General features: G+C 37.5%; 4 protein-coding genes and 2 long non-coding RNA genes across 6 annotated transcripts; 4 read left to right on the top strand and 2 right to left on the bottom strand.

Annotated features, from left to right (window-relative positions):
- Nucleotides 1-430: 430 nt before the first annotated feature.
- On the top strand, nt 431-3,153 carry LOC140038949 (putative late blight resistance protein homolog R1B-17). Its single transcript, XM_072084642.1, has 2 exons — nt 431-1,130; nt 1,967-3,153. The coding sequence occupies exons 1-2, from the start codon at nt 431-433 to the stop codon at nt 3,151-3,153; spliced, it is 1,887 nt and encodes a 628-aa protein (XP_071940743.1).
- A 3,023-nt stretch (nt 3,154-6,176) lies between these two features.
- On the bottom strand, nt 6,177-7,537 carry LOC140038948 (uncharacterized). The gene is made up of 3 exons (XM_072084637.1): nt 7,516-7,537; nt 6,457-7,401; nt 6,177-6,220 (listed from the first exon to the last, which is right to left on the bottom strand). The coding sequence occupies exons 1-3, from the start codon at nt 7,535-7,537 to the stop codon at nt 6,177-6,179; spliced, it is 1,011 nt and encodes a 336-aa protein (XP_071940738.1).
- Nucleotides 7,538-8,432: 895 nt separating this feature from the next.
- Nucleotides 8,433-10,361, top strand: LOC113696861 (uncharacterized). The gene is made up of 3 exons (XR_003449794.2): nt 8,433-8,906; nt 9,793-9,867; nt 9,965-10,361. It is a non-coding gene; the product is annotated as an uncharacterized lncRNA (long non-coding RNA).
- Nucleotides 10,362-16,374: 6,013 nt separating this feature from the next.
- Nucleotides 16,375-17,925, top strand: LOC140038945 (putative late blight resistance protein homolog R1A-10). The gene has a single exon (XM_072084624.1). It carries the CDS (start codon nt 16,375-16,377, stop codon nt 17,923-17,925), a length of 1,551 nt encoding a protein of 516 aa, XP_071940725.1.
- A 204-nt stretch (nt 17,926-18,129) lies between these two features.
- Nucleotides 18,130-19,203, top strand: LOC140038942 (putative late blight resistance protein homolog R1A-3). Its single transcript, XM_072084622.1, has one exon. It carries the CDS (start codon nt 18,130-18,132, stop codon nt 19,201-19,203), a length of 1,074 nt encoding a protein of 357 aa, XP_071940723.1.
- A 6,384-nt stretch (nt 19,204-25,587) lies between these two features.
- On the bottom strand, nt 25,588-26,405 carry LOC140010323 (uncharacterized). The gene is made up of 2 exons (XR_011817615.1): nt 25,906-26,405; nt 25,588-25,682 (listed from the first exon to the last, which is right to left on the bottom strand). It is a non-coding gene; the product is annotated as an uncharacterized lncRNA (long non-coding RNA).
- Nucleotides 26,406-26,780: the final 375 nt, after the last annotated feature.

Raw genomic sequence — 26,780 nt, 5'->3', positions numbered from 1 at the left:
GTTAGATGAAGTAAGAGTCCTTGATAAGCAGGCCTCACAAGGTCATGAGATAATAAGTGATGCCAAAGTCCAAAATGCCACCCAGGTTTCAGCAATCAATGAATTGGTGGTGGATCTCAGTGATGAGGAAGCTTTCATTGTGGATCAACTCACCGGAGGATCCTCATAGCTAGGTGTTGTTTCTATTGTTGGAATTCCTGGCGTTGGCAAGACAACTATGGCTAGAAAATTGTTCAACAATCAAAATGTTATTTATCACTTCCACCGTCGTGCATGGTGTACTGTTTCACAAGTATATGACACAAGAGAATTGCTGCTTGAGATTTTAAGTGGCATTCATGGGCTTACTAACGAGATTCATCAATTGAGTAAGGAAGAGCTGAAGTCAAACTTGCGTTAGTGCTTGATGAAAAATAAGTATCTCATAGTTATGGACAATGTGTGGAATGTTGAAGCTTGGAGTGAGTTGAAAAATTCATTCCCAGACAGCATCAATGGAAGTAGAATTTTGATAACGAGTTGTCGAAGTGATGTGGCCTTGCAAATTGAACCAGATTGTGATCCTCATTTTCTACGCCCATTTTCTGATTATGAAAGCTGGAAGTTGTTAGTGGAGAAGATATTCCAAGGTGAAGGTTGTCCAGAGGAATTGTTGCTAGTTGGAGAACAAATTGCTCAACAATGTAAAGGATTACCACTTTCAGTTGTTGTAGTAGCTGGTCTCCTTGAGAGGACAGAAAAGAGAAAAGAATGCTGGGAAAAAGTTGCAGAGAGCTTGAGTTCGGATAAAATGGAAGATCTAGAAGCTCGGTGCCCGGATAAAATGGAAGATCTAGAAGCTCGGTGCCTGAAAATCTTAGAACTGAGCTACAGATACTTACCGGGATATCTAAAAGCATGCTTTCTCTATTTGGCAGTTTTTATTGAAGACAGAGATATTCCGGTTGACAAGTTGATAAAGTTTTGGCTTGCTGAAGGGCTTGTACAAGGAACCCAGTCAAATAACTTAGAAGATGCTGCGCAGGATTACTTGAAGGATTTGATTAGTAGGAGCTTGATGACAATCTCCAAAAGAAAGTCTAACGGAGATGTCAAAGCTTGTCGCCTTCACGATCGATTACATGATCTGTGTCTGTCGAAAGCCAAAGAAGAGAGCTTTTTACGGTTAGTTACAACTAGAGGTGTCAAAATGAGTGACTTGGGCGGGTTTGGGTTGGGTAAAATGGGTAATGGGTATAAGTGAGTCAACTCATTTATACCCATTTAATTAGATGGGTATAAATGGGTAAGTCAAAAAATGAATTGGGTAACCCAATTACCCATTTATAACTCATTTATTTTAACTTTTTGCAAACTCATTTAAATTCATTTTTGCAAACTAAGTTATCAATTTATACCACTCTTTGTACCCATCATTAGTTTTAAATATTTACTTATAATGTTCAATAAACTTATTTACCAATTTTTTTCATTTATACTCTATGTCACAAAATTACCTATTATTTAATAATTGAATAATACGAATATAAAAATTTGAATTAAGTACTATAAAAATTAATCCAAAAATTTTGAACCCCTAACATTTTTTTCATATATAAATTTAAAATTTCATTTTATAAAGATAAGAAAATAGGCTAAAATTTATCATAAATTGGTAATGCTAAAAAATGAGCAAGTTAACAAACTAAGAAAAAATAAAATAATAAGATAAAACCAACAAATAATAATAATAATAATAATAATAATGTTAACATCATGACAAAATGAAAAATTTGAAAAAAAAAGGGTAGGGGAAAAGAAGAGACTTGGGAGGAAGAGAATTTTAAATGGGTTAATTGGGTTTGATGGGTTACCCAATAATACTCATTTATTAAATGGGTATTATTGGGTAACCCATTTATACCCATATACAAAAATTTAAGATACCCATACCCATCTATTCATGGGCGGGTATGGGTAAATCTAGTTAAATGGGTTGATTTGCCACCTCTAGTTACAACATATGATGAACCCTATGCTTCTTTTCCTGATTCAAATTATGGCTTTGATTTGTATTTTGACCATCAGTTACAGCCTGTAACATATGAGGCCTATCGTTTGAGCATTTTTTTGAAGCGAAATCATTTTGTTGAATCAAGACCTTCTGGCCTGGGCACCCGTTCTTTGATATTCTTTGCTTCTGCTGATTCAGAGCCAAGATGCCCTCATGACATCTCATTCATTTGCTACAATTTTAAATTTCTCCGGGTGTTAGATCTTGAATGCATCAACATGGGCATTTCATTCCCTTTTGAAATAGGACTACTGGTTGGACTGAGATATTTAGCAGTTAGTGGGTATGTGCGCTCTATTCCACAGTCAATAGCCAACCTCCGAAACCTAGAAACTTTGGTTGTGAAGGGATTACGAGGTAAGGTTGTGTTACCTGTTACTATTTGGCACATGAAAAGGCTAAGGCATCTCCATGTCAATAAACATGTTGCTTTCAACTGGGATGATGAACTGCTTGGAGGTCACTTTCAGTTAGAGAATCTGGTTAGCTTTTCCTGTCCGTCTCTTTCTTGTGGTGAAGATGCTGAAAAGATATTAAAAAGATTCCCAAATCTTTGCAAACTGAGATGCATGTTATTTGAATCATGGGATTCTTCTAAGATTTGCAATCAGCTTCCAAGATTTAATTTTCTAACTCATTTGGAGTCACTGAATATATTTTACTATGGACGGGCTCTTGATGCCAGCAAATTCATTCTCCCATTTAAATTAAAGAATTTAACTCTTTCAAACTTTCACCTACCATGGAGTTACACTTCTGTAATTGGGAGACTACCACACCTCCAGGTTCTTAAATTGCTTTCTGGCGCCTTTGAGGGGCAAATATGGCACTTGGGGGAGCAAGAGTTCCGGGAACTTGTATTCTTGAAGTTAGATACTCTAAATATTGTCCAATGGAGTGCCTTTTCTTATCACTTCCCTAAGCTTCAACATCTCATAATACAGAATTGCAAAGACCTTTTGAAAGTGCCATATGATTTTGTGCACATACCTAAACTGCAGAGGATTGAAGTTCTGTGGAGCGGACAATGTACAGAAGAGTCAGCAAAAAAAATTGGGGAAGCAACAGGGAAGATCAAAGTCGTAATCAATTCTTTATAATTGAGATCATCCGCATGATTGTGTATGGACATTGTTGCTTTCTGTCAACAGGTATCTTGGGAGGAAAACATCTAGTCACAATATTATGAGTGACCAACTAGTATTTATAGGAGTACAACCCTAATAAACTATTTACAAAAATACCCTTACTAATTTATTATCTACAAGAATACTTATATTCTCTTAACACTCCCCCTCAAGTTGGAGCATATATATCATAAGCACCCAACTTGTTACAAAGGTATTTCACCCTAGAGCCCCCTAAGCTCTTGGTAAACACATCAGCCAATTGATCTACAGACGGTACATGAGATGTCTTGATGACCCCGTCAAGCAATTTCTCTCGAATGAAATGACAATCAATTTCAATATGTTTTGTCCTTTCATGAAACACTGGATTAGACGCAATATGAACAGCCGCCTGATTATCACACACTAAATTCATAGGCTGTTTATGCTCAAACCCAAGTTCAAGTAACATGCTCTTCAACCAAACTAACTCACACACAGTGTGAGTCATAGCGCGGTATTCAGATTCTGCACTTGATCTGGATACAACTGTTTGCTTCTTACTCTTCCACGACACTAAATTACCACCAACAAACACACAATATCATGTAGTCGATCTTCGATCTGAGGCAGAACCAGCCCAATCTGCATCACTATATCCTTCAATATCAGTGTGTCCATGATTTTGATACAGCAACCCTTTTCCAGGAGCACTCTTAAGATACCTGAGAATCCGTATAACAGCATCCCAATGACTAGTACGAGGGGTATCAAGAAATTGACTCACAACACTCACTGCAAACGAAATGTCAGGTCTCGTTACAGTGAGATAATTTAATTTACCCACAAGTCTTCGATATTGCTTAGGATCATCAAGTAATGCACCTTGATCTCCTGCTAATTTCACATTGGGATCCATAGGAGTATCCACAGGTCGGCAACCTAACATCCCAACTTCACTCAACATATCGAGTACATATTTCCTTTGACATAAATAAATCCCATATTTAGACCGAGCTACCTCAATACCCAGAAAATACTGTAGATGACCTAAATCCTTTGTCTGAAAGTTTGCCTGCATATTGGATTTAAGCTTCTGGATCCCCACAACATCATCACCTGTAATCACAATGTCATCCATATAAACAACTAATAAAATTTTACCAGCATTAGAATGCCGATAAAATACAGAATGATCTACTCCACATCTTGTCAGACCGAACTCCATGACAACACTACTAAACCGGCCAAACCAAGCTCTCGGAGACTGTTTCAATCCATATAAGGATTTTTTCAAACGACAAACCAACCGCGGATTCTCCCCCTGAACAACAAATCCAGGAGGTTGTTCCATATATACCTCTTCTTCCAAATCTCCATGCAGAAATGCATTTTTCACATCCAACTGATGCAATGGCCAATTATAAGTGGCTGCCAAAGAGATAAGAAGACGAACAGAGGTAATCTTTGCAACAGGAGAAAATGTTTCTAAGTAGTCCACTCCATACACCTGAGTAAATCCTCTAGCTACCAGACGAGCCTTTAATCTATCAATAGAACCATTAGGCTGCACTTTTATAGTGTACACCCATTTACAACCAACAACAGGCTTACCTGAAGGACGAGGGACAAGATCCCAAGTACCATTTTGTTCCAAAGCAGACATCTCTTCTTGCATGGCTAATCTCCAACCAGGATGATTAAGAGCATAGGTAATAGACTTAGGAATGGAGATAGAATCAAGGGAAGCAACAAAAGAAGAATATGACATAGAGAGATGAGAATAAGAAACAAAATTAGAAATAGGATGAGAAGTACAATGTCTCTTACCTTTGCGTAAAGCAATAGGAAGATCTAACTCAGAGGAGGGCGTCAAACCTGGATTTGAAGAGTGAGAGTTAATTGGTGAAGTGCGTGGCATATCAGGAACTTTCTCAACCATGGAACGACGAGAGTAAACTTGAAGATGAGGACGAGATAATCGAGCTATGGAATCTGGTGGATTAGATAACTCAGGTAATAAAGGGGAAGGGACTGGTAAAACAGGAGAGGAAAAAGAGTGACACTGGTCTAACTCACAAGACATACTTTGTTTGAGAAAATATGGAGTGGATTCAAAGAAAGAAACATCAGCACAAGTAAAAAATCGATTTAAAACTGGACTGTAACATCTATACCCTTTTTGCGCTCGTGCGTATCCTAAGAAAATACACTTAATAGCACGAGAATCTAATTTATCCACCCCGGGAGCAAGCTGATGAACAAAGCACACACATCCAAAAATACGAGGAGGCAATTTAAACACAAGTTCATGAGGAAAAAAAATGGAGTGAGGTAATTGGCCTCCAAGAATAGTAGATGGCATGCGATTAATTAAATAACATGCAGTTAGAACTGCATCACTCCAAAATTGTTTGGGCACATTCATGTGCAACATAAGTGTCCGAGCAACCTCGATTAAGTGTCCAATCTTTCTTTCAGCAACTCCATTCTGTTGTGGAGTGCGAGGACAAGAACACTGATGAATAATACCGGACTTAGTCATGAAGGTATTAAAAGGAGTGGAAAAATATTCTTTCGCATTATCACTGCGAAGTATACGTACAGATACACCAAATTGATTCTTTATTTCTGTAACAAATGCACAAAAAATGGAATATAGTTCTGAACGATCTTTCATTAAATAAAGCCATGTAACTCTTGAAAAATCATCAACAAATATTACAAAATATTTAAAACCTAACTTTGAAGTGACTCGACTAGGACCCCAAACATCAGAATGAACTAACAAAAAGGGTTCTGAAACTCGTTTATTGACCCTAGGGGCAAAAGAAACACGATGATGCTTTCCTAATTGACAAGACTCACATTCTAATGAAGACAACTGACTCAAGGTAGGAACCAACTTCTTCAAATTTTGTAGAGACGGATGACCCAAACGACAGTGAATTTCAAGAGGAGAAACAGTAGCAGGACATGCAATCGGACCATTAGAGTTGAGAAAATAAAGACCATTATGCTCGCGTCCTCCACCAATCGTCCTCTTTGTCTTCAAATCCTGAATAACAACAAAATCAGGAGAAAAAATAACTGAACACTGTAGAAATTTGGTAAGCTTACTAACGGACATTAGATTAAAAGGCAAATTTGGTACGTAAAGAACAGAAGGCAGCGGAAGAGATGGGTTAATTTCTACAGTGCCTAGTCCTTTAACTTTAGTTGTAGATCCATCAGCTAAAGTAACATGAGGGAAGGAAGTAGACTCTTGAAAATTAGAAAAATTTCTAGAGGTACCTGACATATGATCAGTAGCTCCGGAATCAATGATCCATGTGTCAAAATTTTTGGAAGTGGAGAGACAAGCCATAGCATTACCTTTTTGTGCTAAAGAAGCAGAGGGAAGAGATGCTTGATTTGCAGTTTGGTACTGCAGAAATTTGACATAATCTTCCTCGGATATGGTAAAAGTTTTCTGGGACCCTTGTGCTGAAGAACTTGATTCAGCTTGGTCAATGGTAACCGCATTAGCAAACCGAGGTGGTTTTCCATGTAAATCCCAACAAGTATCATGAGTGTGATTCTTCAAACCACAATGAGTGCACTCACGGGTGCCTCGACCTCCACGACCCCCACGACCTCCTCTACTTCTTCCTCCACGAGAGCCACGTCCCAAGTTGAGTTGCTCTATCCGACCATTGTTAGCAACTAAAGCAGATTTGTCATTAATTAGAGCACCATCACCATGTGTAGTGTCCTTAGATGCAGAACGTAAGACCCGAGCATACGCCTCTGCAAAAGATGGTAATTGTTCACCTGCTAAAATTTGAGATTTGATTGGTTCAAATTCTGGCTTGAGACCGGCCAAGAATTTGAGCACAAGCATTTGTTCTCTTTGCCTCTGCATAACTGTAATATCACTTGAGAGAGGCATTACGGCATTTAATTCTTCTGAAACTCGCTTAAGATCAGCAAAGTATTCAGTTACTGTCTTGTTTTCTTGTTGCAACTGAAAATACTCCAAAGAAATATCATACATCCGTGAAAGATTACTACAGTATAATAACCGGACATAATCCCAAACTTCTTTTGTTGTCTCACAATGAGAACACATGTAAGCAATTCGTGGCTCCATAGAATTCCATATTGCTCCAAGAATTTGGGCATCCTCTTGAATCCACATTAGTTTCTTGTTGTCCTCCGTAGGAGAGTCATCTGTGAGATATCGTTGCTTTCCTAAGCCTGTCAGATAAATCTTAATGGCTTTTGATCACTGTTGATAATTAGTGTCATTCAACTTCCAATTTGTGATTTGAGGCATCACCATTGGCATAATATTAGTAGACGTTACAATACCTTTTGATAGACTTTCAGCCATAACGAATAGCACTCCAAACCAAACGAAGGGTCAAAACTGAACCGCGCGTGAACAGTGCCGTGAACAGTACGGCGCCCCCCCCGTGAACAGTGTCGCGTGAACAGTCGCGATGACCAAAACTTTTGCTAGATGTTTAACCCTAACCCTAGGACTTTTGCTCTGATACCATGTCAACAGGTATCTTGGGAGGAAAACATCTAGTCACAATATTATGAGTGACCAACTAGTATTTATAGGAGTACAACCCTAATAAACTATTTACAAAAATACCCTTACTAATTTATTATCTACAAGAATACTTATATTCTCTTAACACTTTCTTTCATTCAAGTGTAAGTAGTACTTATCTTCTTAACTTTGTTGTGCAATGATATTCCTATTAAATACATCTAATTGAGGATGTATGACAATCTGAAAAGTATAAGAACTTCGAATTACTACACTGTAGTTTGGGAAAAGCTATTCAATCTGGGTTGTCATTTGTTCATTTGAAGTGTTCTGAGAGCTTTAAATGAATGTTCAATTGTTTCTTACCCAAGTTAAGTCCTTAGTCAGCTTAGTATGTTTTCTGACTTGATTTGGTTAGTTTCTCCATTTTTTCTAATTCATAAATCTGTACTATTTTCAAAATATCAAGTTCAAAAAGTATGTACTTTTTTCATAAATCTGTACTTTTTTCAAAATATCAAGTTCAAAAAGTATGTCTCTCAAGGAAATTTGATGCTGTAAACATTTTGTTTGTAATGCAAAGTACAGAAAGCAGAATTAGGGGTTCGTGAACGTTTATCTCCACTTCTTTGTGGTTGTATATTTTTAATGTAACATCTTTCGTATATGCTGACTGAAAACTTATTGCTTGCATTTCTTTGACACGTGCCTTAAATACTTGTGCTTGTGATCAATTTTGTTGGTGGTTTTGCCAATTAACAGTTGAAAATATGTAATGCATGTCTACATCTTATTGCAGGGTAATTCTATTCAAGATGCCCTCAGTTTGGTGGAACTCATGTAGTCAGTTTTATATTATGAGATTGATTTCTTAATTTTTGGCCAGCGGGAATGGTCTTCTGTCATTCCAAACCTCTCCTTCAAAGAAACTTGATGTCCATTCTAAGTCACATGTCCTATTTCTGAGAACAAATTTTGCTCCGAAGGATACACGCTAGTCAAGAAAGCTACGTTGGGCTACCCCAGTGAGAGTATTACAAAAATTAGCAGCTTGTTCATGATGATAATGCTCTGATGGCTATTGAGTTAGTGAAAAATGTGTGTAGATGAAGATTGAAAAGAAATCGGGAAGAGGCTCCAAATATTGACATAATCTTCTCCATTGATGGCAACACAATCTGTGGCCATACATGAATGCCAGGTACATGTCCAATAATATTGCAAAGTCCAGATATTCCTTTTAAATCTCATTCATGGAAATTTTCACTGGTTTACTTAGTTTTACCTGAGGATGTATGATATGTAGAAAGATATTAAGAACTTCAGACTACTGGATTATAAATTCAGAGATATGGTTAACAATTTGTTCAGTTCAAGAATTTGGGACCTTTATATTAGTGTTTAATTATTCTTTTCTTCCAGCATTACACATGGCTATTACTTTCTGCACTCTTTTAAGTGAAGCATGTGGTTCTAGAAATGCATTCTTGTCACTGTCAGAAATGCAGTATCAGTCAGTAGGATATCTAATGCGCCTTTTTCTAAAGTCAGTAGGATATCTAAGATGAAGAACTAGTGACAATATTGGATAAATTCTCATGACAAAATGTTATGTTAATCTCTTTGTCCTTTTTGTTATTTGTTCGCTTTCTGCTTATGATATTTAATTGACATTATGTATCTAATTTTTGGTATTGTTTTGTTGTTCACGACTGGGGATTTGAAATTCATTGTGGACAGACTTTGCAGTGATTTCCTTTGTGGCTGCTTGTTAAGTTTCTAATACAAGGTTCTCTACTGTTTGTAATCAACATTAAGATTTTAGATATTTCAGTTCCATTTCTTATTGCTTTCAAGAAAACCTAAATTATTTTCTTATAGGAGTTGTTGATTAACCTTCTCCTTCTGATATGCGGATCTCTCTCAGGATAATTATAGCTTAAACTTTTTGTTTGTTTACTGAAGAGCCGTCACTTGCTTTGATATCTTTAAAGCATGCCTTGGATATGGCTGCTCGTGTTCATTTGGTTGGGATTTCCTGAGTTCATTGTTTGAAAGTATAAAAGCAAGTTTACATCTTGTTGCAGTAGGTCCTGCTTTTGGTGCTCTCACATCATCAGTTTTGTTTGGGATATTGGTGGACAATTGGCCTGCCAAAAATGGTGATCTTTTGATGGAACTCACTACTTCTTGTTATTTGGATAAGACTTCTAAAACTGATTCTGTTGCTGACGACAGTTACTGTACCATAATATGCAGCTAAGAAAGATGAAACTGCTTCGACAACAAATTTAAGCTGCTAATATTGATAATCCTCTGAAGAATATCAAGATAGCATAAATCTGGCTTTGTCCATAATGGAGACAGGTGAGGGGGATGCACTTCAATGCAGAAGTAGTCTTCCCAATTGGTAATCAGCTAGTGTCCTCCAAAAGACAGGAGAGAAGCAATGCTGAATGTGGGTGTGCAGAACATGCTATTTTTGTGGAGAGTCATTTCCATTCGTCAAACCAGCTTGAAGTCAATGCCGATATTCATGTTAACCTGGAAGTTTTGGTGTTTTTCTTCATTTTCTTCCTTGTTATTCTAATGGAAATTTTGCTAGAACCTAAACGTTTGATGTTAATACGAGGCACCCTAATCAATTTCCAGAAGTCAGGAGATTATTCTGAGCTTCTCAATTTCTATACTCCTTTTTGGACTGGTAAGAATGATTATTACGAGGCACCCAAAAGTGTAAGAATGATTTAAAGCTCTACCACATGGGTAGATGAAACTCAGAATTCCACTCTACAAACACAACATACAAATTGAGGTCAATCATGATCCCCACCTTGATGGTGCACATTTTTCTTTGAGGTGTAAAAGATATGTATCTTGAACTTCTACTAAGCATATCATAATTATATGTAGCAACTGCTTCTACTTTTACTGCTAAGTTTTTCTTCTTCTTGCTCCTCTTTGCTTTTTTCGGTCATTTCATGGCGGAATGTTGAGCATTATTGCTTTTATCTCTTCTCTTAGGTAGTTCGTTTGTCACTGGAATTACATTGTTGCTTCCATTCAGTCATGGCAGGTGCCGTTTGGCCCTTTTCGTCTTCTTGAGGGCCTTTTCAGGCATATACGCATTTACTACTTCTTTACTTGCTTTTTCCCTTAGTCTATTCTGCTGCCCTTTTTATGTTCATGATGAGAATTTGGTCGTTTTGAAGGAAGTAGCAGTTCTGTTGGTTACTTTGGTTTCGTAGATCTGCTGCCACAATATCCTTTGAGATGGATTTCTCCTGTTGTGTGTCTTACTTTTGTGGGGTTTATTTTATGATATTGCCCTGTTTCTGCATGTCACTTAGGATTAGCCGTTAGATTTGCCTTCTTTATGTGAAGTTCAAGAATGCTCTGATTGCTCTCCCGACAAAGCATTTGCATTAGGTTTTTCTAACTCACACCATTAAACTTATTTCTTTCTTTCCTCCCCCCCTTTTTCTTATACCATGCATTGTATAACTTTGTTCTTAATCCATAACATACTTCTTTACCCCTTTTTGTTAATCTAATACTTTTGGTGCATTATACGAATACTTGTAGCTTTTGGCGCTACATTTTCCATCAATCACTAGTTTAGTAACTTTCAGTACCATATACATAAAATACTTTTATAAAGGTACCAAACTCTACTCCACTCCCCGTTTGGGGTTGCAGTGACTTATAAAGAAGTACTTCTAACATAAATGCTTTTGAGTTATCAAAAACTGAGTTATTTAAGTTATGGGAAATTAGTTACCAACACTCCAGAAATACTTTCAGTGTTCAACAGCGTTTTTGTTTTTGTAAATGCACTGCAATCCCAAACGGGAGAATTAATTTGGATTAGGTGGAAGTTCAAAAAGTGATAGTAGCCCAGTGTTCTGGTCATAAACCAACCTCCATAGGCTGTAATTCTAGTAAGAGTGAAGGTGCTGGAGAAGTTGAGAGGGATGAAGGAGGTCAGGCAGAGTAGGTACTTGGGGTTACCTCTGGTAATTGGCAGGTCCAAAACACAAGTGTTTAACTTTGTAAAGGATAAGGTGATTAGGAGGATATCAGGCTGGAAAGAAAAGCTACTCAGTTTGGCAGGGAAAGAAGTGTTACTGAAATCAGTGGTTATGGCCCTTCCAGCTTATGTGATGTCATGTTGTAAGCTCCCTAAGGAGTTGTGTAGGGATATGGAGAGGGAAATGGCTAAGTTTTGGTGGGGAGGTAAGGGTGAGGAGAGGAAGTTGCATTGGTTAGGTTGGGGAAAGCTGTCTGAGGTTAAGCAGAATGGGGGCTTGGGTTTTAGAGACTTAGAAAATTTCAATTTGGCTCTCCTGGCCAAGCAGTTATGGAGAGTCCTTACTAGGCCAAATTTGCTAGTGAGTAAAGTCCTCAAAGCTAAATACTTCAGAGGATCCTCAATTTGGAAGCTGAGAAGGAAAAATACTGATTCCTGGTGTTGGAAAAGTATATTGAGTGCGAGGGATTTGCTGGAGGAGGGGATGAGGATGAGGGTGGGAGATGGGAAAACAATAGACATCTGGAAGGATAGATGGGTCCCTGGGTTGGCAGGAGGAAAGGTGAGCTCAAAACAGGATACAGAATTGGGATTGTGTAAAGTGAGTGAATTGATGAAGAATGGAAGATGGAATGAGGAGTTACTGGGAAGAGTATTTGATAAGGAGGAGAGGGAGAATATTTTGCTGATTCCTTTGAGTCTCCAGGACTCCAAGGATCGACTGTTCTGGGCACATTCTGCTTCTGGGGAGTATATTGTCAAGTCTGGATACAGGTCTGCTCAGGGAAGGAAGGTAGGAAGGGGTAGGTGGTATGATCAGGAGGATTCAGGTAGTAGGAATGAGGCAAATGCAAAGGGATGGAAAGTGTTATGGAAACTTAACATGAAGCATAAGCTGAAGCATTTTGTATGGAAGTGTATGAAGGGAATCCTGCCAGTTAATGAAAGCATCAAGGCCAGATGTAAGCACGGCAATCCAATGTGTAAATGCTGTGGTATCCACTCAGAGTCGATTGAACATATGTTGTTCTATTGTAGCCATGCGGAGGTGATCTGGAAGGTGGCTCCAATACAATGGGATGGTTTGGAGAATCTAAAAGGAAAATTCTGGTTGTGGTGGTCTGAGCTAGTGGAGGCAACAGCTAGGGATCAGGGAGAGGAGCATATTGTGTTCACAGTCAACCTGCTATGGCAAATTTGGAAAGACAGGAACGAGATTAACTTCAATGGAAGGGGTAGAGGTCCAGGGGTGGTGGTAAATAAAGCTGTAACGGAGTGGCTGGAGTATCAAGAGAGTTTAGGGAAGGGTAGAGAGGACGAGGGGGTGCCACAGCAACTAAAAAAGGAGAAAGGAAGATGGTCCGCTCCTGTCAAAGGATGGATCAAGCTGAATACTGATGCTGCTTTGAATCGGCAGAACAAAAAAGCTGGTTGGGGCATTGTGGCCAGGGACTGGGAAGGAAAGCTGGTTGCTACTTGGGCCTGTCCTTCGTTCACTTGCTCGGTGCCTGTTCTTGAAGAGGCTTTGGCAATAAGAACTGCAATGGTAAAAGCTGCTATAGAAGGCTGGGAAAGAATTATTGTAGAGTCTGACTGTAAGGCTGTGATCGATAAGATTGAGAAGGATATGGAAGATGTTGTTACGTCTACTGTCTTGCAGGACATTAAACTGCTACAATATAACTTTGAGAAATGTTGTTTTTCCTTTGTTAGGAGGGATCTCAACTCTGTTAGTCACTCTTTAGCTAAGTTTGCTCTAAAATTAGATGCTGTTGTTAATTGGAAAGATAGCTTTCCAGTTTGGTTGCTTGAATGTGCTCAAGCAGACGTTGAGGAGCAGTTGCTTCAGAATGTGTAACTTGTTAATTGATGAATGAATTGGTGCCGTTTTAGACAAAAAAAAAAAAAAAACCAGCGAAAAACTATTTTGCCTCTAATTGCAGCAAGGGATATGTGGGATTTAACCTACTCAGTACAATTACAGTTCGGCCCTCACAATTGATTCAACAAATTTAAAAGTGTTCGATTGCGACAAGCACTAGATTAGTAAAGTAGTGGACATAATTACTCATCTTTTACAATATTTCTGTGAACAATTCTACCTATGCAACATGAGCATGTGCTTGTCAATATGTCATTATTGGATAAAGTATCATGGAATCTCAACTTTTTCTCAGAGTTTTTGCTCTGTCAAAATTAAGAAGACATGGGATACATCAAGATATAAGTTGGCAATTGGCATAGCAGTTGTATAAATTTTATTCATTTTGATTTGGTATTTCATTAAAATGTTGGTAGCTGTGATGTATTTGTACACATTATGAAACTAAAATGTATATACAAAAACAGCAATGTGTGGCCAGGTGAGTTCTTGTAGTAGTGATGGGGATTTAGAAATGGGGAAATGAGCACTAATAATTTGGTCAAGGATGGATGGCTGATTTATTAAATGCAAAAATGCAAAGTCACCAAATTATTTGGACAGGCACTATGATGACTGATTTATCAAGTTATTTAAGTGAAAAGTAGTGGATAAGAATGGATAACTTCTTTATAAATAATCATGTGTTCGAATTTCATTTTTATCCTCAATACGAGGGTTCGAGTTCTTGAATTCCAATTTTATTCCCGTCGCTGATTATGATTATGTTGATGGACGTGTCTTCGTCGAAGCGAATCTATCCAAATTTTTTTCTTATTAAAACAAAAAGCTCTAACTTTCTCAGCAAAATAAAAAAAAAAGGAAAAAAGAAAGAGTACGCCTACTAGTGGCAGTTCGGTACCTAGGATGTTCGCAGTCATGCAGCTGAGCTGGGGGGACCCACCGAACGGGAAACCGTCCGGTTTTCTAGTGTTCAGACATTGGAGGCAGGCTATAATTTTTTTGGAAGCTACTACATTACAAGTACTGAAAGAGGTTACTGGATCTATTGAGCATAATCTGACTGAGAAAGCCCAAAATACATTGATATTATATTTTGGTCACTATGGCTTCGAGCTTTGATAGCTTTCATTTGGCCTTGCAAGAGTTACAGAATGATCTGGACGAGTTTGTTGAGGAAGAAGAGGAAGAAAGAGCTTCGGAGCTTTCAAGATTATCTAGCAACATTGATGTTCTGAGCAGGGATTGGAGGTTTCTGAGGATGCTTTGGGAGTCTATTCAGGGCCAAAGAGATTCTGGAGATAAGCAGCTTGTGCAGCTGCAGCAGCAGCATCTAGAGGATTTGGAACAGGAAGAAAGAGAATCAGAATCCAAGTCTCTTGCTCTTGCCCTCAGAATTGAAGCAGCAGTCGAGGAGATTCTGCGGGACCTTGTTAGCCTGTCTGAGATCAAGAAACGCAAGAAGAGCTGCAAGGATTCAGAGTGTGAATTGCTACAGTTGGTAGTTGACTGCCAAACAAAAACCGATCAATTCATAACAGAAATTAGAGAAGTTGTTGACCACCATATATTAAGATGCTCGTTCCAGGTTCACCCTTCTCCTCCTGTTGATGTTTATTTTTGGAGGAGTTTTGTGGATTCTGTAATGTTAAATCTGTGGTCTGTCCATTCCACTCTGCATCTCTTTGATGATAATGAAGTTGGCCAAGTTAGTCTAGTTATTGATGAGAAACAAGTGTTTGCCTCATTCAAGGAGCTGGAATTGATCCGGGATTATGTGCTTGAAATTATACGGTCACCGTGATGTAACTTTAATTATTAGTAATGCTTTTCCAACTCGGATTGCATCTCTCCTTGTACATGTTGCGAATCAGGCTTGTAGTTGCTGGTTCAGTTGCAAAACAGGTCGAATCCAGTCTGCGAAAATCAAGCTGACTGAACTTGTGAAGGGTTTGCAGAATGAGATTGATCCTACTAATCCCAAGTTCATGGAGCTTCATCTCAATTTCCTGAGAGATCTCCATAGCATCCATGGAGATACATTTTGCGTGGATTCGTTCTATGATTAACTTCACACGTGGAGAGCAAACATATATCTTGAACAGGAGCTGAGTTCCCTGTTAGTTGATTTTTTCAACACTAAACTAGAGGAGGAGGAGGAGCCCGGCACAAATGTGAAAGGTTGCTTTGCAGAAATTATTGCTGTCCTCGTGGAGGCTTTCTCTCTCTGGGAGTTGCTGCGGAAGCAAGATGAAACGGAACCTCCTCCATGTTCTTAGTTACTAATCAAAATTTGTCTTCTCAAGGCAGAGCTTGTCCTCAAGGGAATTCTCCATAACAGCAACAGCAACAGCACTTTCTCCTATATGCTTTTCGATAACAGCTATATTCAAAAACTCAAAGACATCCTGGAAAACCTGAGAATGTATTCCAACGATATTCCCACTGAGAAGATAGAATATGGGAAGAAGAGCATAGAACTCATTGAGGAACTGGCCAAGAAGGTAGCATTTCTTTGTCAGTCATTTGAGGGAAAGAAGATTACAGAATCTACAGTACAGAACTCACTCTTCGAATTGCTTCTTAAGATTGTGCTCTCCAAGGCGGAGTCTGTTTTAATGGAATTTTTATCATCGAAGAGTGGTAACACAAGTTTCCTGGAGTGGTAACACAAGTTTCCTGGCTCATGGAAAAGAACAAATTGGACTCCTCCTTGAGCAGCTGAACTTTATTACGCTAGTTCTCCCGAATCAGCAAATGAAGGACAGAGACGACGTGGCGATGATCTTCGTGCAAGCTGAAGCATTTGCTAGGGGGGTGACACATTTCTGTTGCTCATTTGCTTCCAAAAAAATCACAAATGACATGATCAACCAAATGATCCTTTCATCTTCTAAGCTGCTACAAAAGGTCAAGCATATCAAGCCAAAGCTCAAGGAGATTGCTTATCAAATTCCATTGTCTAATTTCCCCGAGACTTACAAATGGGGGTTCATAGACTTTCTTGTCAGAAACATACAAGACCTGCTGAAACACGATCCTGATTCAATTGCACCTGTGAAGACTCATATTGAAGAGATTCAGCTACATTTAGAGTCATTGAGTTGTTTCCTCTTGAAAATTTCAGAGTTGGATATTCAGCAACCAAAGGTAAAAGATCTTGGTAATCACATTGCTGAACTAGCATATAAGCTGGAATATGTCATTGATTCCATTGAGATTGATGCTCATTGGCAACATTTCTTCTGGTTTTATGACCTACTAGAGGAGTTAAGACTTGTTGCTAAGCAGGCCTCCCTAATTCATGTGTTCACCAAGGGAGCCAAAGTCCAAAATTCCACTGACATTTCACAAAACATGGTTTCGCGAGGCACAAGACCAGAAATTGATGAAATATTGGTGGATCTCTGCGATGAAGAAGAAATTATAGTTAATCGACTTATCAGAGGTTCCACAAAGCGAGATGTTGCATCTATTGTTGGCATGCCAGGTATGGGCAAGACAACATTAGCTAGAAAAGTTTACAACAGTCCAAATGTCACGCATTACTTTCACTGTCGTGCTTGGTGCACTGTTTCACAAGAATATGACAAAAGGGAGATATTGCTAGAGATTTTAAGGGACGTTCACAGGCTTTCTGCTGAAAATCATCACATGAGCGAGGAAGATCTTGAATCAAAATTGCGTCAGTGCTTGTTGAGGAACAGGTATCTCATAGTCATGGATGATGTGTGGGATATTGGAGCTTGGAGTGACTTGACACATTCATTGCCAGATGACTACAATAAAAGTAGAATTTTGGTCACAAGTCGTCGTCGTGATTTGGCCTTGGAAATTGAACCCAATTCTGATCCTCACTCTATTCCCCCATTTACTGTGGCTGAAAGTTGGATATTATTAGAACAAAAGGTATTCCAAGGTGATGCTTGTCCTGAGGAATTGTTGCTAGTGGGAAAGGAAATTGCTCAAAAGTGCAAAGGACTACCTCTTTCCGTTGTTGCCATATCTGGTCTCCTCAAAAGGACAGAAAAGAGAAAAGATTGGTGGAAAAAAATTGCAGAAAGTTTGAGCTCAGAAATATTCAAAGATCCAGAAGCTCGATGTTTGGAAATCTTGGAACTGAGCTACCGGCACTTACCAGGAAATCTAAAAGCAAGCTTTCTTTATTTGGGAGTTTTTCTTGAAGATAAAGATATCCCTATCCACAAGTTGGTAGAGTTTTGGCTGGCAGAAGGATTCATACAAGTAACTGAATCGAAAAGCTTGGAAGACATTGCGGAAAATTACTTGATGGATCTTATAAACTGAAGCCTAGTTATAATCTCCAAAAGAAGATATAATGGAAAGGTCAAAGCATGTCGCCTCCAAGATCTAATACGTAATTTCTGTCAGTCAAAAGCCAAAGAAGAGAAATTTTTACAGCTAGTAACCGGGTCCGATGAACCATATGCTTCTTTTCCCATTTCAGATTATGGTTTTGAATTCTATTATGACCATAACATAGATCCTGTAATGTATGATGCCTATAGGTTGAGCATTTTCCTGCAGCGAAATCACTTTCTTGAATCAAGACCTTTTGGCCTTGGCACCCGTTCTTTGGTATTCTTTGCCTTTACTGATTCAGAGCCAAGATGTCCTTATGACATCTCATTCATTTGCCACAACTTCAAATTTCTCAGGGTGTTGGATTTTGAATGCATCAACATGGGTATCTCCTTTCCTGATGAAATAGGACTACTGGTTCGAATGCGATATTTGGCTGTTTGTGGGTATTTGCCCTCTGTTCCAGAATCAATAGCCAACCTCAGGAACCTGGAAACTTTGATTGTAAAGGGATTACATGGTAAGATTGTATTACTAGATACTATTTGGCACTTGGCAAGTTTAAGGCATCTTCATGTGAATGATCATGTTGCTTTCAACTTGGATGGAAAAGACCCTGAAGGATGTTTTCAGTTGGAAAATTTGATGAGTTTCTCCCGCCCTTCTCTTTCTTGTGGTGGAGACATGCAAAGGATAATACGGAGGTTTCCAAATCTTTGCAAATTGAGATGCATATTCTACGAGTCACGTGATTCTTCTCACAATTGCAATCAGTTTCCCAGGTTGGATGTTCTAGCTCATTTGGAGTCTTTGAATATATTTTACTATGGAAGGACTCTTAGCAGCAGTGGCTTCATTCTCCCAATGAACCTGAAGAAATTGACTATTTCTGAATTTCACCTACCTTGGAGTAATATTTCTGCAATTGGAAGACTGAAAAACCTCCAAGTTCTTAAACTAAATTCTGGTGCCTTTGAGGGGCAAACATGGGAGATGAAGGAAGGAGAGTTCCAGGAACTCAAGTTCTTGAAGTTAGACAGTCTGAACGTTGTACATTGGAAGGCCGCTGCTGATCCCCTTCCCAAACTTCAACGATTAGTTCTACAGAATTGCAAAGACCTTCAGGAAGTTCCCGATGATTTTGCAGAGATACCTGAACTTGAAACGATTGAAGTCCTGTGGTGCGGACAATCTGCAGAAGAGTCGGCAAAAGAAATTGAGGAAGCAAATGAGGATATCAAGGTCCTTATTAGTCGTTTGTAACTGTAATAATCATTACCATGTTTCTGGACAGATGTTGTATTTTACAGAACGGCTTCTAAGTTGTAAATGAAGATAATGAATCTTTACCAACTTATTCATTTGCTCAATGCATTTTCGAGATGATATTCGTTATGGATCCGTATGACTGGCTGAAAAATATTTAGCACTTCAAAGCACAAGATTTGTAAGTTGCCAGGATGGTCATTTGTTCGTATGAAGTTGTTGGTTCTTGATCAAAATAAATCGTATAATTAACAATAATTCCTCTAGCAAAATTTAACAAAAATTTTATACCTCAATATTGCATTAAAAAATGCAAATAATTTGTACCATAAAAGGTTAATTTGACATAGGTTAGAGTGCAAATTAGGTTACTTCCTTTAAAACGATTCGTGCCTCTACAGAGTATTGTCCGATGTAATAGGTCTCAGCACGTCGCCTCTATGATACAATAGCCTAACCTATGTCACTGTAGTCTACTCCAATCTACAAGGTTGGAATAAGACAGAAATCTCACACAACATTGTTCTTTGCTCTATAAAATCCAATTATAGTGAGAGGAAGAAAAGTAGAAGATAGTCTAAAGATGGCTCAGTATTATATATCACGTTTGGTTGATAGATGCCTCTATTTATAGGCGAAGAAATTAGGAGTATTAAAATACGAACATTAAGAGGAATTAACACCGCATGTTTCAACTACACATTGAAAAGTCTAGGTTCATTGTATGATAGTAAAAAATTCACTAAATGAATTCATAAACCTAATCATTACCTAGGTTAATCAATTCAAGACATAAACCTCATTTTTAAGACATAAGTTATGGTTTTATTTGTAGCTGAAAATTTATTGAACAATATGTAATTTATTGTGTTTGAATTCAAAATAAACATGTGATAATTTTTATTAAAATATCCAACAAAAGCAATTAAGAGCTTTATATCAATGTCAAGAAATGAGAAGTTTATTTCCGTCCAGTGTTATGTTCTGCAATTCCTTGTCCTGAGTTGCATGCATGATCTTTGCTTACATGATGTTTATTGTCCTTTGAGTTAGTAAGAATTCCATTATCAGGCTGCAGAACAAGTCATAGAATGGGTAGGTATTCTTTTGAAGATACTTCAACTAGAACATGCAGAGATGTTCCACATCTCTGAGAGAAAGAAACACGGATGGTTTAAACTAGATGTGATCTAAAGGCTTAAACCTAGGTGGAGTTTATTGATTTGAGCTCCCTTTAGCTGTTCTGGCAACAGAGTTGAGATGTCTCGAGTCAACAACATTCTGGAGCTGAGCGTTTTATTATATCAAAAAGATGATTGACATCTGAACCAAAATAGATTCAGAGTTGATTTCTTCTTTTCCAAAAGTTATCTTTTGAGCTCTGTTTATGGCAACCGCTTCCTTCTATTCTTTTGCTTGCGAGACGATGAATTTCTGTTGGGGATAATATAGGAGAAAATGGCTAAATGTTACAAAACAAATGATACAGAAAGACTTCAAATTGTGATTCAAGATCACTTTCTTTTAGACTTTATTAGTTCAGAATTTTGTGTGCAAAGACTTTGGACAAATATCGTTTAGGATAATTTGAAGGGTGTTTGTTTTAACTCCTGCACAAAGTTGACGAACCTACTTGAACTATGGTGTGTTTTTGTAGAGAATTCTAGTAATAGGAAAATGATCTTCTACAGCAAACCATCCCTACTAAACCTTTATAGAGTTGAAATTGAAAATGATCAATAGTTGTAACCTTTCATCAATAATTTGTGTATTTGCGTTGGTCAAAAGGTTCCTCAACATCAATGCAAGTGTCCAAACAATTTTTGGATGTTTAAACACTGTTTAGATATTAATTAACTATCAAAAACATGAAGAGGTGCCAAGTAGACTTGAACAGCTTCTGAGCATTGTAGGAACCAAACAGTGATGGGTCTTATGTCAGGTCCTAAGATGGCCCCGTCTTGCAACTGATCAAATTTTGAAAGTATCCAACAATTTCTTCAGTCTTCAATTATCAGTTAACAGCTTTCCAGAAGAAAATGCAGCTTCCTTTAGCTGAAGCAAACATAGAGGAGTAAGATCAACTATAAAAGTAAGCTTGGTAATCTAGTACTCAGTTAGAAATAAGCTAATTAATGTTTCTAGATTCAGAACAAGGTAAAGACCATGAGAAATATATGGATAAACATGAAAAGGTATACGTTCTGACTTTTGCATTTCAACAGTTTTACATGGCCTATGGATTTCTCAAATTTTCAAGGTTGAAACAAGTGCTTACTAACTTTCCATCAATAATTGGATTTCATAATTGAAACATGCAAAATCCAGATACTACTCGATAAATGAGGAAACAGACGACATGCCTAGCAGCAGAGTCGATGATTAATAATATCCATGCCTAAAGAACACTATCACCAGCATCGTCTAGTTCATAACTTATTTCACTTTCCACCAAAAGGAAAATTAAAGGAAACACAGTAGGAACAAACATGGGAAGTGTATGAAGTTTACATACTATATTCTTGGGACTATTTTCAGTGTGCTAGACTTCAAATTCTCCACCGTAGTCCCTGAAAATATCGGCATACCGTGCACGGGCTGTGCTAGACTTCAGAGGTCTATAGAGCTTGCAACGATAAAAATGAATGTCAACTTCTGTTATTATTGCCTCTAGCATGGCCTCTGTGTTTTCTAAACCTTTGATTGTATAGGCGTCTTCTACAGATTGATAAGGGATTTAAAATCTCTCTTGCTATGAACAGAATATGAAGAAAGTGTGTGTCTTATATTCGTGATCTACAATCTAGAAGCCTAGCTTTTCATCATAATGAGTTATGGGACAACATAATTTGAAAAATGTTGCATACTTTTCTTGGATCTTTTTTAGTCCCTTTGGATTTAGTTTGGGTGAAAAGAGAAGGAATTAGAGTTGCTCATGCACTGAGTAGGCAAGCCAAGAATGTTGATTATCAAAGTGTAATTGGTGCTCATTGCGCCTAACTGCATCCGGCCTTCATTTTTGGGTCATTCTTACAAGCAGATCCTATTCTTTTCTCTCAAAAATTACAGAATTTAAAATAGGAAAATATTAGAAACTAAAATCTAAGTTTTTCTTTCAGATATATTATTTTGCTTGCATAATAAATACGTTTTTCAATCAACTTATTTATATTTCCAACTATCTTTCCATCACACACACACACAAAAAGTGTTACAATAATCAATTTGAATGATGTTTCAAATAATATACTATAATTCAAAATAACGTCTTCTTGAGAAGAAGATTTTGAACTAAAAACAAGCAAATCTTACACAAAAGCATTCAGGACCCTCATAATCCCTCATATTCACATATCTTAATTTTCATTTTCTCATTTAATCAGTATATACCTTGGCAGTTATTCTTATGTAGTGTCAATCTAATTTACTATCTTTTTTCTTTTCTAACTTTTAGGTCCTTGAGAATTTGGTCCGAGCACAATTAGGATGTCAAAACATACCTGTAAGATGATAGGAAACATTTTTCACTTTCTCCATTCTCATGGAATGTCTTTTGCTTGCATTTATCAATTTTTTTATATACAAATTCAAGTACAACATTGTTGTAAATGGTCCTGTACTGAAAAAAGGGGAATAAGGATGAATCTATCTAATTTATTGAAAGGCACAAAGGAGTAAAATAACCTTCGGCCAAACTAAAATCTAGATAGGAAACGCAGTCAAATAGTCGAACCCCTTGACTAGCATCCAGTGAAGAGCTTTAGTTCCTTTTGGTGGCCACTAGACCAAGACCCAGTAGTTGCATTTATCATGTAAAAACACAATAAAGAAATTAACTTGATATATTTCCTTCTGCATGCATTTAGTTGAGGCGACATAAGGTAGAAGAGATGTTTTAATATCTAACACAGACAAATCATATGACCCTCCAATCAACTGTTGTAGTGCAATTGCTCGTGCCTTTGATCTCACTGCAGTAACTATTTAGTGAAGGATGTTGCTAAATATCATTACTACTATGAAAGTATCAAGGTTAACAAATGTATGATATCCAAAGATACATTTGCCCAAGTATGCTAAATTCTAAAAGATATTTCACTTTTTTACTAAACCCTAGTTGCATTTACCACAATTTACGCTACCAAAACTTTTTCTGTAAACTCAACATGGTCGTATAACGTATAACACTTGAAACCAGACGCCTGCATGATGCAGAAAATGTCTTCCTAGCTCATTTTACCTGAAATTGGAAATGTTCCGCCCCTGCAGGGCAATAAACACCAGGCAACACTCCTCACGCCCATCCAAGCCAGTTGCTGGATACATGCCCTTGAGCCAGGGATTTTACAAAAGCATCTATTCCATAAGTGATGGCACCAGTCCTGTGATTCAGATACGTCTGATCACCCGCATGTATACCAGTCTTTACAGTTTCAACGCTTCCATCTTCCTATCTTCAAAGTCATTATTTTTCTTTTCTTGTTGGGACGATGCTTAGCCGCAATCCTCAGCTTTCTCTTAGCATTTCGAACAGGATTAACCACAGCCATGAGCTTTTCTTCGTGTTTCCTCCTGTCTCTCTTTGCTTTAAGATCTTTCTGTATTTGATTGTAAACTTGAACAAAGTTCTGCATTCCCATGTTATCTCGAATGCTTTCACAAACCTCTTGTGCTAACTGCTTCATATCATATGCATGAGATTATAGAATAATGATGTAAAGATACTGTGTTTAAGAACATCAGCGACCAAAAGTGATTACAGATAACCTTGCAAGGTGAGATCCATTTACTTCATTTTCCCGTTGAACCAAAAAAACACATGCTTGTGAGAATATATTTGAAGCCATCAAGATGCAGGGTAATATTTCTTTTTCTTCCCACATAACCTTTTTGGTTTGTATGGCTTCCCAGCACAGGCATGATTTGATGCTTAAAGACTATCACAGGTACTAGACAAACTTGTTTCATTGTTAACTTTTTGAATAGAAAGCAATATATTTCACAAAGCAACGCCTTCCAATTAACCAGAACAAAATTTTTTCACACAGCAAATCTCCAATGCCTACTTTTGCACTCCCCATAGGTGAATTGAACGTTATTTGATAAACCACTGGAAGCAAGAAAGCATTGAAAATACATCAGTTTAGAGAGAGTAGGAAAAATCTTTTCCGACCATATTCCACATTGAATTTCAAGTAGATAGTGTGTAACAATTGTCATGATTCATTCAAATACGGACTTTTAAGTAATTTTCATCTTTTAATTGTCCTGGTGCAGGGAAGATGACTTTATTAATCAGACTAAAAAGGAAAAAAAAAAAGATATCGTCTAACATGAAACTAACACCTAAAACCATCACTTTTCCCATATAAATTCGGACTCAAACAAATTAATTCTATTTAATGAATATCTTTGCTATTTTTAAGACAGAGATCCTCTTTCAAGTTTCAGGAGTCAATACCATGACATCCAGCTGTATGAAACAGAAAACAAGCAACATAACAACTGTTTATATTGCTACTCAGCACTTTATTACGAACCAATAAATTATGTCAACAACCATTATTTACAAGTCACGCAGTTTAATGAAAAGTTTGCTTCTCAAACACATCTAATCAACAAGAAATCCAGTACCTAAAAAAAAAAACTACTACAACTACTACAGACATTTAAAGGTAATCAAAGACGTGCAACTGGATGGATCCTAAACACAAGGAAAAATCCGTAAAGATTGAATACAACTATAAATCTGTAAGGCATAGGGGACCAATATGCCAATTCTTGAGTTCATCAAAATTTAACACTGGTGAAAAATTTTCCAGATAAAGGAAACCCATCATAAATCATACAGGAGTAAAATAATGCAAGACAATAGTAAAGAAAAAGACAGGAAAAAACTTAGACTCATCAACCAGAAAAGATTGCAACCGCAAGAAAATCATTTCAATCAACTAGACAAAATTCACAATGAAGTACACAATACACCTAAACAAGAAGAATATGATCAGACTAAGAATGTATATTTTGTTAGTCTTTTTATATTGAGGAACAATAATCTAGCTAGCAATTTGACAACTGCACTTCCTATATTTTTCACATGGCAAGAATAACATTGATTTTTTTCTGAATATAAGTATCAGAATAATGCAAACAAGCATCGGACTTGTGACCCTTGCAATTATAAGCAATAAAAGAAACAGGGTAGAGATAGGGAGAAAGACAGACTGTGTAGAGTCATGGCATTTGGAGGGCAGGCAGGTGGGAAAAGGTGGATAATGCACCTCTGTCAAGTAATGGTATCAGAAGAATTTACCTGAAACAACTCTACCAGCATATCCTTCACAAACTTTGTATAGAGGTACCAGCAATTGGTAAGAATAATTTTGCCCACTATCCTCCAGGACCAGTGTTGTATTCTTGTATTCTCCAAGAAGTGTTGGTGAGATCAACTTGAAACAATGGAATACAACTTTCATCTGCACAAAAACATCACACGGAATTTAAAAATTAAAAAAAAAAGGAATTCCAAGATACTGAAATTTGAAAACATGGTAATTTGACCTGAACAGACCCGTAATGCAAAAAGGTTCTCATAGATGTATTTCCATAAATGCTAAACACCACGCTCTTACAAATTCTACAAATACAAGAAGAATGCGAACATCATAAACAAATGAAGAGTTCTGAGATTCAGTGCACCTGTATAGTCTCCATTGCCAGAGATATCCTTCCCATTCTTTTGAGCAGATAAGAAACAATAAAATATTGTTGGGGCTTATTTTTCTGTTCACTGTGTGGCACACCAAGGTCAGAGGTAAGATATGCTAATGTGCCCCTTCCCTTCCTTGAATCCAGCATATGGAAAGCTTTAAGAAAACAACCTTGCTCTTTATCTTCAAGCTGAGACCAGAACTTTGGAAAATCAACATATTCAAGCCGTCGTAGGAGCGAATGCAAATGACAACTTGTAAAGACAAGGTTATGCGTAATCAAGGTGCTGACAGCATCATCTGGTGGCTGTGTTTTTAGTTGGTAGCAAAGTGAGGCTGCTATGTGGAAAAGTCTAGTTGGTCTCATGAGAAAGCATGCTTCTCTGCAAGATTCAGTTACGTGTGTAAAGTACAATGTCACTAAACAACTTGATATGTTTCGCAACCACAAATGTGGGTGCAATAGGAACTCGCAAATCATCTCCCATATCTCCTGTAAGAAACCATACGTAGAAGAGGTCTATAAGATCTTCACCATAAAGAATAACGAAAACATAATGATAGGTTGTAATTTTATTATTTATTTTATTATTAATTTCCCCTATTACCTGACTTGATGTGGATTAATTGCTGGATTCTACTCACTTTTCGTAATTTGCATTTATTTCAGGGAGTAGATAAAAAATACCACAGTCACTGCTACTTTGACAGTCATCGGGAAAGAAATAAAATAGAAGGCTTGCAAGGACACTTTTGGAAAAAAGGACACAAGTCCTTTTCGGTCATTTGACTGACGTCTTGTTTTCCCTGGAAGCCGCCGCACAGTGCAAGGAGGAGACTATCAGATACAAAATGCAAGATTGC

Source organism: Coffea arabica, chromosome 1c (assembly GCF_036785885.1).
Source record: "Coffea arabica cultivar ET-39 chromosome 1c, Coffea Arabica ET-39 HiFi, whole genome shotgun sequence".
NCBI lineage: Eukaryota > Viridiplantae > Streptophyta > Magnoliopsida > Gentianales > Rubiaceae > Coffea > Coffea arabica.
This window is presented reverse-complemented; position numbering and strand designations above follow the sequence as displayed.